Raw genomic sequence first — 14,514 nt, forward strand, 5'->3', positions numbered from 1 at the left:
AACTATTTCACCAGGGGTATAAATATTTCGACAATTAGTAATAAACTTATCAATAAAAGGCTGAATTTTATACAATCGTTGATTCTTGTGGTCTGCTTGATTATCAGAAAAGTGCCAACATCGTAAAATTAAAGAAAACCTATTATATGACATGCCAATTTCATGAAGAAGTGGGAGGTAATATAACTTATCCTTTTTCCAGTATGATTCTAGAGTAGGAAAACTTAAAAGGCCTGTGAAAAGATACACTCCCAAAAACCTGGTCATTTCTTCTGGAGTCACATCTTTCCAACGAGTAAGACGACAATTGCGTGTGTTGCTTCTGCCTGACTCTAACTGTTGCCTTGCATATCGGTTTGTTTCGGTCACCATTAACAGAATGAGATCACGGTCAAAAATAGCACAAAAAATATTCCATAATAAATCGTCATTTACATGGAATAAGGCTTCATGGCGTAGTCCCTCACTATAACCTGTAAAACTTTCTCTGGGCAAAGTTACCAAATTAGTATGCCAATCTTGAGAGGGCGGGTGAGTGGGAGCTGGTGAACCACTTGGTTCGACAGGATCGTTAGTTTCCATTATAAATTGCTCAATTACCTCAATGGAATCTTCGTTTTCCAAAAGTTCTTTCTCTTCCAAAGGTAACTGGATATCAATGGAATCACTGACTGCGGCATCTTCTAATTCCAAAAAAACTTCGTCTTCTCCATCACTTTCTTCCAAAATACGCAGCAAATTAGCATCACTTAACGGTCGGGAACTCATTTTTGCTAACTATTTTGTGCAACAATGATCTGCGATGCTCGATTAATTATGATTAACGTTTATAATTATTTTTATGCAACTACCGCAAGAAAACTAAAACAATTAGTTATATGAATACCCACATTTTTTGCTTCGACGTTCCCTGCATCATATGTGATACACTAAAATTAAGGACGAGACGTCCTTGTATCACATGTGATACATGCTGAAAATAACTGTAATATTACAGTGACGGAGATTTCAAGTATAAATTTATTAAATGTGAAGTTTTTCCAACTACCTTTAATAAAAAAACCGCAGGACGCCACGTGAAGGTTGTTGGATTTGGCCTGGACAGTCAACGTGTTAATACTCTATATCCTATTTTGAATTGGTATTTTACAAAATAAAATTAAACTTTCCTATGGATCAAAATATATATAAGTCGTTCATCAGTATATATATAAAAAGACAATTAGTATTGTATTATTATAGATGTAATCAGTATTGTCATTACGGTGTGAAGGGTGACTGAGCAAGTCAAACTACAGGCACAAGGGACATAACATCTTAGTTGCCAAGATTGGTGCCGTATTGCCGATTTAAGGAATGGTTAAACTTTTTTACGGAGTCAATGTGTGGGCATGGTGACTACATCAGGTGGCCTATTTGCCTTTCAACCTAAATATTATATAAAAAATAAATAAACTAAAGGTTCTTCTGTTTAACTACCAAAATTACATATCCATGCAAAAACTTGAATTTGTTTTTGAAATTTTATCCAGTCCCCTGTCCTGTTATAAAATGAGATTCACGGATATTATTTAAGTGCAAATTTGGACGTATCAGTATATGTGTAAAATATTTAAAGAGAACAATATAAATTATATATAGTATAATATTCTAAAGAAAAGGTATTAAAGAAAAAAATATTCATATAAAAGTTTATTTATATATAATCAATAAATCTGAGCTTCAATGTTGTCACACTATATATTACAATAAATTAATTTAAATTCAAAATCAAACGTTACAAATAATCATCTTTTTATAATATACAAATCACTAAAGTTGCCTCTAAGCCTAGTGGTGCTAGACTACACCGATAGCATACAAAGATCCTCCCATAATAAATCATCTATAAAAATACATTAAGCAAATACTTATTTGAGAATACCTTTAATTTAAATAAAGATCGTTCACATATTTACATAATATTTACAAATTTACATTGTAACTTTATACAATTAAAGTAGATGGTCCATTATTAATATAATTATAACAAATGCGTTAAAATCTATTTGTTAGAGAATAGTTCTAAGGTACGGATTTTTGATATGATTTACATAGGTCTATTTGGTATATTAGTTTATTTTTTCATGTTACATACGCAATTGTGCCTAATATTATGCCAGTATCATTGTAGATGGACATTTAGAGCAGTAGGCGAAAATGAAACCAGTGTGGTCTATACAGTTGTACGTACTGGAAAAAGAACCGCGATTCTCTCAAAAAAAAGAGGTCGCTACTATTGGAATGAGAAGGGTGCATGTGTTTACTATTTTTCTAATTCTCTATTAATCTAGTTTATTTCGGTATTTATTATTAATATTTTATACTGAAGTGAACCATGGTAAGGCCTTTCATAGCTTCATAGAGCAGGCAGCGCCCTCATGATATTCGCTCGCGACCTATCACTCCTAAAGTACCTGACACTCATAATATTAGAAAAAATGCACAAAAATTAGTCACATTTCCTGCAATAAATGTCCATAAAACAGACGAATGTCCAAGCTATGCTAGTATGGATAATTTTAGTGCGATATTCCCATAATTTGAAATGTTTACAATAGAGATTTTGAACAGTTAATATATTATATTACTTGAGGTAATTCTTTTATTACAATATGAGATTATCGTAACAGATTTTAGTTTTACATTGTTTGTAGATAAAATATTTGTTTTTATTAAAAAAACATAGAAATTTGTTAGGAAGACTGTATATATCTTTAAAACTAGAATATAAACTTAAATTAATTTTTATTTACACAATTTTGCTTTCGAGTGAATTCAAGGTCATAGATAATACAACCATAGAGATTTATTTTGAAATATGTCTGTCTGTGTAACAGCTCATTTGGATAAGTCTCATGTATATTATAGTACAGCTAGTGTAACACTATACAATCAAAATCATTTGTCATTTAATATACTTAAAATTAAATATTTTATAGATAATTTCTTTGTCTTATTGAAATTACTCTTTCATTTATTCTCAGATACCTCGTTACACGTGACATTAAGGCTTGAGATTACACGAATAGAGTGTATTTTTCCGTAGCACGTTTGGAAGTATGACGTTTGGATATCGACGGGGAGCCCGCTTCGTTTTTAGCGTCTTCATTTGTGGCGGGCGGTTCGAGTGGCTTCCTGCGATATTGATACTTATGTGTTTCTTATAAAGTACAATTTCTTTTGGCCTCTTTTAGATCGACTGTAGTAAGATAGCCACTCGCGAGGCTCGTTGGTCCGTTTCCCACGGTGTAACGTGTCCGATGGCGACAGGTGGTGCCACGCGTGGGCTCGTGTTCAGACGACGGTGGGCGCGGTGCGCTGCGCGGGCTTGGGCGGCAGGGGCGGGGGGGTTCGCGGCTGGAGCCTCTGTCTTTGAGTTTCGCGGAGATTCTCTAAAAAATCTGTATAAATAAATTATATTGAAGATATAAATACGTATATAAATATTTAATCTACGGATATGTATAATATGATACGAGCATAAGCAGACCGATTATATATTTTATTCTTAAAACAAATATTCTATTCTTTTAATATGGTCATTTATTTTATCGAATTTTGTTTCATAAGGTCCACTATGTATGGTACGGGACAGTAAGGGACAGGCGACGCACCGGGCGGGTGGTGGTGCAGCGCGGCGCCGGCCCGCAGCGCGGCGCGCACGCGGCCCTCGCCGGCGCTGGAGGCGCTGCACACGGAGCCGCGCCCGCCCGCCGCGTCGTCGTCGTCGTGCAGGCGCAGCGCCACGTCGCTGAGCGAGTCGGCGTCGTCGTCGGGCGCGTCCAACGCCAGCGCCAGCTCGGGCGCGGCGGGCGACAGCTCCACGATGCGGATGCGAGCGCCATCCAGCTCGTGCACGGGCGTGTCGGGGTGCAGCGGCGCGCCGGCCAGTAGCGCGGCGCGCGGCGCGTGCGGCGGCGCGGCGTAGCGCTGCAGCACGGGGCGCAGCACGTGGCGCAGGCGGCGCGCGGGCCGGCAGCGCACGGCCACGGCGCGCGCACCCAGCGCCACGCGCAGCACGACGCGCCGCTCCACGCGCGCCTCGCGCCCGCCCAGCGCGGACGAGGGCGCGGCGCCGTCCACGGCGCCCTCGCGCAGCAGCACGTCGTAGGCGCCGCACGGCAGGTTGCGGCGCGCCAGCAGCCGGTCCACGAGGCGCCGCACGGTCACGGCGTCGTCCACGCCCACCACGGACGTGGCGCCGTCGGGCAGCACGACGCGGCACAGCGAGCACTGCCCGTCGCCCGTCTGGCTCGACTTCACAACCTGCCGAGGGGACGCGGAACTTTAGCTAGCTGTGATCTATTCGGTAGGTTGAGATAATTCATTGACAAATCGCACATGCTCCTGCATTCGTTCGCGAGATAATATTATAAAATATAACATTTTATTTGTGAGGATTAAATAACGTCGGAGAGGCGTGTCCGTGTATTTTTATTAAACAATAAATAATTTCGTTATCTGTGCGACACGGTGGCGATATTAAAGTATTACAGGGACGGAAATAAAACTAAACATCGGACTGAAATCATCAGAGTAAACTCGAAACGTAATCGCAATGTTTTCTCGGCGACTTTACAGCGCTTAAAATAGACTCGAGTTTATTTAGTGCGCTGCATTATGATAAAGTTGATAAACGATAACGTGCAAATGGAAAACCGATGCACGACGATCGTGTTAACGCTACGAGTACACATCGAGTACGCGTTCAGTTCGCAAATTTTATTGCATTGAATACGCTTTTCAAATTAACTATATTTTTATCGCACTTAAATAATTACAAATATTTTATCTCCGAGTTAATAATTGCAAATAAGTCTAAGTAATAACTAATAATTGCAATACTTAGATACTATTACATTACATATATGTAATTACAATATACATGTACAGTATGTATTACTAAACGAATAAACTACTTGTTAAGCTATTAAAATTGATATCCATTTTAATATTACAATTTTGAACGAAAACAAAATCTAAATAGCGCTGACCTTTGGTTAACAACAGTATTTACACTGTGGGTGTGGAACATTTTATTTTATTGCAATTATCACACAATGTTAACAAATGTCAAATGTCGAAGTCGATTAATGGATTACGAAATTTACAGCTTCGATAACCATCAAAAACAGTATTGAAATTAACAAAATCTAACGTTAAATATCAAACATAAAGTTAATACCGACCAATAATAGTTAAGTTATATCGCTCTCCGCCTCCGCAAACATTTGTTTCAGTTATCGAGGTTTTCCATTCAAACAGCGATGCGCAAACTTTGCTTCGCGTTTCACAATATTGCGGTAAAACAAACAGCGTGCTAGCTTAGAACAATAAGCGTGTTTGATCACGATTCACGATGACTTGTCACATCTTATTACTTGTGTTTAGCGTCGTGTTTGTAAATAATATCGGAGATGTTGTATTGTTTCATTATTTGTTGCGAGCTTCATTATTGGCTCAATCAAGTCATAACCAAAACAAAATATACTTTATTTATGGAGGTTTTTGTATTATTATCATTGTTATGTTATTATCTCCTTAACTAATTACACGATATAGTTTTTTAATTGTTAATACATAGTCCTCCGACCTCCGACAAAGTGACATTCTGACATAACCTTCTAGCGTACTGTCAAATATAATAGATACTAATCAAAGATAATGGGGTTTAGACATAGACCATTTTGCTATTTTTTTTATTAAATGTTACATTCCTAACAGTTCTTACAGTCTAATAAATAATTTTGTATCGTTCGTAATATTACTTCAAATTTATCATTAAATAGTATTCAAATTAAATGTAACGTATTTTTATCGGTATTTGTTTAACAATAGACACAATATTTAATAATCATATGTGACAAACGAGACATGATATATTATGAACTAACATTATTTTGGTCACGTGGTATCGATTGGAGTCGTACATAAGAGTCCATTAGTGTATTATTTGTCAAGCTCAACAGATTAATAAGATACGAGGAGCGAGTCATTACGAATAAAACAGCAGTTTGTGAGAATATGGAATTTCGATTTTGGAGTTTAGATAATGTATTTATGTACACGTTTAAGTAACAACAATACTGGGTACTATTGTGTTCCAATTTGAAAGGCGAGAGAGCCTGTGTAACTACAGGGACAAAAGACGTAACATCTTAGTTCCCAAGGTCGGTGGCGATGAGAGAGTTAATACTGCTCTCTTTCGTCTTTGGGAGGCTACCCATTTTCAATAGATAATCAAGAGAGGTGTACTGACGTCGGTGGCGAGCGGCGCGGCGGGCGCGGCGGGCGCGGCGGGCTCGCGGTCGGCGCTGGAGGCGCTGCGCTCGCGCGAGGACGCGCGCGCCTTCCACGGCAGCAGCGAGCCGCTGCGCCGCCGCTCCGACGCGTTCGACGACGACTTCTTGAGCTGCAAGCGGAGCACGTCAGCGTTACTAACGGAGCGCTTTCGTATTCGTAACCTCCTCCCCCCTTGTTACACTTAAATCGCGAAATTATATTATCTATTTCACTAACTTTAATCCTACGCTATTTATAGTACAAAAAAATATGAAACGTACACAGTACGATTTTAAAGCGAGTTCGTGATTAGATTGTCGGCACAATCGTGACACGATTCATTATTTTATTAACTTAATAAAATTGACGGGTACTGAAGTCAAAAATTGCCATTACGATAATTATGAGCTGTTAAAATTATAAAGGAAAATTCGATACTCCGCAGGTACTTCTATGTCAATAAAATATATTCTCCTCTGGCAGCTCTCTCAATCGATCTTTCTTTTTCTATTGTACGTAATTAGCAAGTTTTCAGTGTTAAAAATTGGTACTCTCAGTCCCTTTCTGTGTAATGTGTATGCACATTTTGTAAGATAATGCCGAGTATATCTTAACTGTCGATTGGGCAGGCAATGTTATCTAGTCTCACCTTAGTTGCGTCTGTCGCCGCGTACGGCGGCGGCAAGCCGCGCAGGTCTGCGCGTGCGCACTCTGCGTGCACGCCCGAGCGCAGGAAGCGCGGGTAGCTGTCGAACTTCATCACGTTGAAGATTTGCTTCTGGGCCTGCGGACACATCGGTCTCAGTTATACACTTTATATTTTACAAAATTGTACTTTACTTCTAGTCAAATGCATTTTTGCGCTAGATATTTGTTTACGAAAACATTGTGACAACATGGATTACCCATTTCATGTTGAAGGAAAGGTGATAAATTCAACATAGAAATAAGCATTTAAACGATTCATAATTATTTATAACCAAATATTTTAGTAGTAATCCACGAAAGCCAATCTGCCAAATAAAAGACCAGGTTCAAACATTGACTTTGGTACGGAAATATACCTGTGCGAAAAGGTCCTGTGGGGGCGGCTGCTGGTGCAGCCTGAGCGCTGCTGCTCGTCTGGCTGCAGCGTCTACGTTTACGGGCTCCGAGGCTCCCTCAGCGAGGTGCCTCTGCCAAATCTCTGCAGCGAGATTACTTCGTTTCTCGTCTTCCTCGCAGCATCTGTACTGCTCACATGACCACCAGAATCTGCAAGAAGTTTATATATTTACAATAAATTCACGCAAAAGTCACGCTCGTAAATATCTAACAGCTGATTCTTTTTTCTATCAAGAAGAAGGAGGATCTGAGTCAACCACGTTGAAGCAGGGTGATACCGATGACCATATCTGTGGCAGAATTTCATCATATGCGTAACATTTAGTGTTTACGAATACACAAAACATTCAATTCATTCAGTTAAATATATTCCATGTAAATACACGGTATTAAGATTCTTATCTCGAGATCGCAGCGCGATTCAGAGCAAGGACATCGCTACCCGTAGCACATAGTAACTTGTATTATGCTATACGATACGTCCCTTAACATTAAAACAATTTTTTAAGGAGTTTCCAGCACTTTTACCTATTTCCTCTTTTTTGGGGTAGATTTGAAATGTTCCCTTAATTTTCTCAACTCTAGACAACTTTTTTTATAATATAAAAATTAGTTACCTAATGTTTTCAGCGGCGAACTCTTTGGAGAGGAAGTGCGCGAACGCGGCCGCGCCGGGCGGGTCGGCCAGCAGTTGCTCGAGGCCGAGCGACCATCTCGCCACGCCGCCGCAGCTCGTGTTGTTATTGGCTGGCACCGACGCTGAACCTTCGCTCATTTGCTGCTGACAATACATATCCCATGATCCTGACGTATAACATGGAACACTTATACACTTGGCGATAAGGCTTATTGCGAGCCCGCCTGGGTGAGCCCATCCACTCGTCATAAACGTCAAGCAGCAATACTTAGTATTTATGTGTTCCGGTTTAAAGAGGAAGTGGAACTAATGATACAAGCTATATAACATCTCAGTTCCTAAGGTTGGTGGCGCGCGGAGTAGGGGTAATGGTATTTTTTTACAGAACCAGCGTCTACAGTCAGTGCTGATCACTTAGTCTAACCGTGCCATAAAAAAAATACAAATCAGAAATTATGACATCGATGGCAAAACCAGGGAATTAAAATCTTAGTTTTCTTAGTACGTTTGATATTCTGAAAAATTGAGCCTTACATATCGGACATTGGAGCTCATTTTAATGTACAGTCACATTTGACGTTTTGTAAATATTTATGCTGTAAAGTAAAAGATCTTCATATATAATTACTTGAACTCCAATAAGTGGTTAGTTACCACAAAGAAATAAGCTTGGTAAACCCACTTATGGGTTTAAAATCAAAATACGTCGACTGTACATTAAGATATTTTTAATTTTTCGAAACATGTTAGTATACAAACAGAGCACCAATCAAAGTTTGTAAACACTATATTTGAGCTCACACAGAGCTATTATATGCTAACAATGTTTGTCAACTGTAATCATATTTATACAGATATTTTAATTTAATAATTGTACTCCGTTTTTATCTACACTGGGCTGATGACAAAGTCCCCTTGACCTATTTTGGTGACGGCGTTCAATCTCGACGAAGATTAGCCAACTGCGCTGAGGATGCTACTGTGCACAAGTGCGTCAATACAGGTGTACTCTCTGTTCCTACCCTTTTTATACTCCGTTATGAAGGCAATCCGACATCCGGAATAGAAGAAGGTTATTTGGACGCAGGAGCAACTTTACGTGCCTCATACAGCACGTAAAGCCACAGATTAAGTATAATTTCCTAACATTCGGATTAACTCAATGGAGTTTTATTTAGACCACTGTTTTTTTATGTAATAGATAGACGAACGGGCTAATGGTCCACCTGATGGTAAGTGATCACCACCGACCGTAGACATTGACACTGTAAGGAAATTTAACCATTTCTTACATTACACCAATGCACCACCAACTATAGGAGCTAAACTGCCTCTGCAGTTACACTAACTCACTCAGCCGTCACACCGTAACAAATACTAAGTATAGCAGCTTGATCAATATCATTTTTATTACGTCTCAAAATTATTTTTTTATTTTATTGAATGCATACATTTTTTTTTTAATTTTCCGAATACTGCGCATATGGCGTAGTAATATTACAAAAACAAAAACAAGTGAGGACTTTACAATATAATTATTAAACCTTAACGGAACTAACGGAGACCTATCGAATAAGGTGATCCGCAATTCCTCAGGCGAGGTGCTTAATTTGCACAGGTGTATATATTCTATATATTTACGTGCATAGGTATGCTTAAGTAGGGCATAGATAGGTAAGCATACCTTGCTGTAGATGCGATGGTCGTGATGGCGGTACGAGCTGCCGGCACCGCTGCCTGTCGTCCAACGTCTGAACGGGGACGACTGTTCACTCTATAACAAACATATTTAATATTAGCTTAGACATAATATTCCACTTTATACAAGATCAAACAAAAACTAATTAATTATTGAAATATGATACGAGATACACGTTAATGTTGCCATTCGCTATACAGTATGTTTCCATTTGTAGCGAAATTTTTGGTAATGTACAAAAATGTACGTACATGCGTAAATAAATATAGTTTACAGGGTGTTTAGTTTTAGAGGCTCAAATCGCTTGTTTAGTCTGTACAGATTAAATAATAATCACGAAAATCTAACAATTGTTCGCTGTCGAAGTTTTTGCTCGAAAACTAATTATTTATTCATATTTTAATTAATTATAATATAATTAAATTCAAATTTAAAACGTCAAGAGAGAGAGAGAGAGAGAGAGAGAGCGCTATAAACATTATTGATACCCGCAAGACAGGCTTGCCTTGTGCGGGACCACTGGCTGTTTGGTAACTATTTTAACTTTTCATGTCAATAAATTTATTTTATTTTATATATGAATAAATATTTTATTAACGAACCGACGTATATCAATTTCAATGATTAAATTTATTAATATTCACCTAACATAAGATACTCTGTCTTAATGTTATATATAAAAAAATCCCTAAATACATAAAAGATATATAAAAATCAATTACATATATTTTGAAAGGATCGCGTATACGCGTAACGGGTAGGACAGATAGCGTACCTTTAAGACGGTCAAGGAGTGCCGACAATTCCTTCCGAGAAGACCACATTGATATGTGTATAAAGAGGATCGGATTTCGTATACCGTGAGAAAGAAATTGAAGGGCAGCGGAGGTCATGTCTAGAACGTTCCATGTATGATAAGAAATTTAAACAAATTTTCTATTTTTACTTTCCTTTTTTTAGTCGTCTTTCAAAAGTTAACGTGTCTTTTAAACTTAAATTATTAATTGAATTGAAGCGTATTTTTTAAGTTTTCATAATTATATGAGTGTAATGTGAATGTAAAATATATGTTTGATATTAAATTTATTTTATATTGATAATGTTTAAGTAGTATTTAAATCCAGTGGAGTTATTAAGCAAGCTGTAAAGCGCTTTCGGCGCTTCCTCTGCCGCGACGCGTAATACATCAACTGTATAGTACAGTTTGAATCTATATTATTAATATAATAAAGAGGTCAAATTTGTTTGTTTGTATGAAGATGAAATATTTGCAAAAAGAAAAAAATATGCCAAACAGCAGTACCTGGTATGTCGTGTTCCGGTTTCAAGGGTAAGCGACACAAGGGACTTAACATCTTACTTCTCAAGGTTGGTGGCTCATTGGCGATGTAAGGAATGGTTAGATGTTATGTCCCTTGTGCCAGTAGTTACACTGGCTCACTCCCTCTTCGAAACGAAACACAACAATACTAAATATTGCTTGATTGTAGAATACGCGATGAATACCTTTCCAGGCGGGTTTATACAAAGCCCTGACACCAAGCGGATTCCGAACCAAATTAAAAGAAGTGCTTATACGAGTATATTTGTATGTATAAGTATATTGTTATATTATTTACTTTACTAATTGATTTGACTTGAAATGAATTCGCGAAATGCTTCCCGACACAATTAAGAAAGACCGGGTTACGCTCACGACCTGAATATTAAGACGCGTTTATTTGTTCAATATTAAACAAGCACTCACATATAGGCCACTAAGACGATTTATTTAGAAATCAGTAATTTACGAATTCATCATCGTACATATAAAAAAAGTTTTTAATTCCAACATATATACTTATATTATAAATGCGAAAGGAAATCTGTCTGTTACGCTATCACGGTCAAAGAACAGAAACGAATTTGACGACATCTAAAATGAAGTAAGTTTCAACCGCAAAGACATAGGCTACTTTTATATGCCTTAACTACTCGACCTATGATCGTTTAATTTTGCATACAAGTTTTCAGAGATACAGAAAAGGAGATCATACGTAGGACATTTTTAACAACTCCCCCCCCCCCTCGCCTCTTACGCAGGCGAAGCCGAGTGCAGAAAATAGTAGTATTATATTTGTTACACATTATCAGTTAAATTGTTTAGTCATTATTTAATAACGTTTCGATTATAAGCATGCAGTGTTAATTAATAAAGTATATTTTATTTCCTTGATGGTTAGAAGACGTGAATCTTATCCGATGTCTATGAGTTGAAACCGAGGCATGCGCCACAAAATTTGCATGTGCTTAATATGTGTTTGTCAGCGGTGAAGGAAAACATCGTGAGGAAACTTGCACGTGGCGGACGAGAATCTGCCACATGTATTCAACCCGCGTTAGAGCATGGTTGTGGAGATCCAAACATACTTATCAAAAAGGAAAGGACCTTTAGCTGAGCTATGGGACAAACATAGGCATTCAACTTTATAACTTTATAATCCATATTCAAAATGTTTAATAACTATTTAATTAATACAATTCAAAATGATAGACAAAAATAATTACCTGAAATAAGTTCTACATTGACCTAGTATTTTGCATGTAACCTCTTTATTAATCTTCTTTCATTTTAATTTTGATTCAATATCTTATCGAACATAAAAATCAATATTTAACATATTTAAAACATGGCGCCTTTTTTATTTAACGTCTCGACATTTTACAGTCTTATCTTTAATAAGAATGGCATTTATGTTTGTGATGAGAACACTGATGGGCAGATAGAGCTTCGGAAAAACCTGAACAAATTATACATTAACTTTGTATTGTAGTGTTAGAATACCAAATACTAAGTATTGATTTATATCTTTAAGCAGGAAAAAAAATTTGAAAGGTTTTTCAGGATATCGTTTAAAGATCCTCTGATCGAATATTCACAAAAAACATTATTATTGTAAGCAGTGTTTGTCCTCATTGCCAACTTATGCCAACCGTATGATTTCACTTGCGCCTTTGACTGCACTGGCATTAATTTTTATTAATAAATCTGTTGTTGTAAATACGTATAGAACTATAAAAATATTAACAATACATTGATACTTTATATTAGCCTTGAAATGATAAAGTTATTTATGGAATAAAGGAAGCCGCGATCATACGTATTATTTTTTATTGACAAAAATGTAATGTTAAAAATCTGACTGAATCTGAATATATATTTTATGATTGTATTTTTAATGTAAACAATACTTTTGGGCCTTATTAGTGGATTTCTTTGGTCCTATAAATTTTAAAAAAAGAACATATTCCCAAAGATTTACCGTCAATAGTCACGCGCATTCCAAATTTAAATACAGATATTAAAAGGCGTATGTCACTTCTATTCTAATACAGATAAGGAATAAAAATGATATATATTTTATATAACCTTTTCAATCACCAGTTAATTTACGAACTAGTTTTACATTTTAACAGTATAGAAACAGTCAAAATATACATTATTATTTTGATAAAAATTAAACAAGCGATTAAAAAATCGGCTCAAAGTGTCATTATTAATTATATTATTTACCTCAGGCTTCGAATCAGTTATATACCAAACAACCATTTTACGATCCAGCACATATAATTACAGATAAAATATTATCTCACAGTAAAAGAAATTACGAAGATACGAAAACTGTCACTTATTTTAAATTAAAAAAAAAAAACGTACGTTTAAACGCGTATCGTTCTGTGTACTGAACGAGCTAAAACAGTAGTCACCATTGCAAACATAACGCGCAAACCATTACAACAATCACAGTCCAAACAGCCCCGTTTCCGGTCGCGGCGCTCGGCGCAGTGTGCCAAATGGCGGGGAGACGCGGAAAAAGTTGATCAATGTGTCATCATTGGTACTTTGTAAAGAGAGTACCTATATGAATAATGACTTATGTTACACTGTCATACATCGTTGAAATATCTCGATTGAGTATTTGCGCAAAAGTGTAACAAACCTGCTCGGCAAAACCGCACTTGTTGATTAGGCGATAGAGGGGTCACATCATGATTTGCACATCAATTACGTAAAAATATATATATAGAAAAAGTTAATGGCATAATAATCAGTTAACGTTCCACTGCCAAACAATGGCTTCTTAATCAGTTAAGAAGCTGACCTTATAGCACCGATCCTGTGCTCCAGGTTCGAGGCTAAAATGAACATTTGGAGCACAGAATTTCATTTGAAACGTGTCCTCAAGAATATGGTTAACAAGATATTAAACAGAATAAAGTACATGGTAACTAAGCAGTGCCTGCTTAGATTTGAACTTGCTATCATCGGCTAAAATCCAAACATTCCAACCGCTCTCGACCCAGTCCAAATCAATGCAATAATATTTATAAAAAAACATAACAAAAACAAATATATAATTCTCTGATCTAATTTAAACATACACAAGTAACCTTGATATGTAACATTAAATATCAGAAACGATAAATACTTCGCAAATCACAGCCTATTAGAATATGGTCAAGGGCGATCCTATATTTACAATTACTTCAGAACGATCGTCCGACCTCCTTTTGAATCGTAACGTCCTGGCTGGAGACGTACGGAGCAATGATAGTTTATTAACAGCCAATGCCAAATCAAATTCAATATTTACGATAGCTATTTACTGGGGATAAAAGACAGTACATTATATATATATATACATATAGGTAATTTTTTATACATAAATTACCTATTTGAAAAAATATTAGACGATTTTCAAATGATTTC

General features: G+C 37.0%; 1 protein-coding gene across 3 annotated transcripts in view; it reads right to left on the reverse strand.

The window, feature by feature from the left end:
- Nucleotides 1-1,705: 1,705 nt before the first annotated feature.
- The window catches only part of LOC125071259 (regulator of G-protein signaling loco), an 89,722-nt gene continuing 76,913 nt past the window's right edge, over nucleotides 1,706-14,514 (reverse strand). The window contains exons 4-10 of one of the 3 annotated variants that reach the window (XM_047681398.1): nucleotides 9,750-9,839; nucleotides 8,046-8,206; nucleotides 7,389-7,578; nucleotides 6,974-7,108; nucleotides 6,302-6,454; nucleotides 3,657-4,308; nucleotides 1,706-3,443 (exon numbers count right to left, since the gene is read on the reverse strand). In XM_047681398.1, coding sequence (XP_047537354.1) covers nucleotides 3,337-3,443; nucleotides 3,657-4,308; nucleotides 6,302-6,454; nucleotides 6,974-7,108; nucleotides 7,389-7,578; nucleotides 8,046-8,206; nucleotides 9,750-9,839 — 1,488 coding nt within the window. In that variant the 3' untranslated portion in view covers nucleotides 1,706-3,336. Of the gene's footprint in view, nucleotides 3,444-3,656; nucleotides 4,309-6,301; nucleotides 6,455-6,973; nucleotides 7,109-7,388; nucleotides 7,579-8,045; nucleotides 8,210-9,749; nucleotides 9,840-14,514 lie in introns of all 3 variants that reach the window. The other 2 variants (XM_047681399.1, XM_047681397.1) reach the window with 2 other exon arrangements.

The sequence above is a fragment of the Vanessa atalanta genome, chromosome 19, assembly GCF_905147765.1.
Source record: "Vanessa atalanta chromosome 19, ilVanAtal1.2, whole genome shotgun sequence".
Classification (NCBI taxonomy): Eukaryota; Metazoa; Arthropoda; class Insecta; order Lepidoptera; family Nymphalidae; genus Vanessa; species Vanessa atalanta.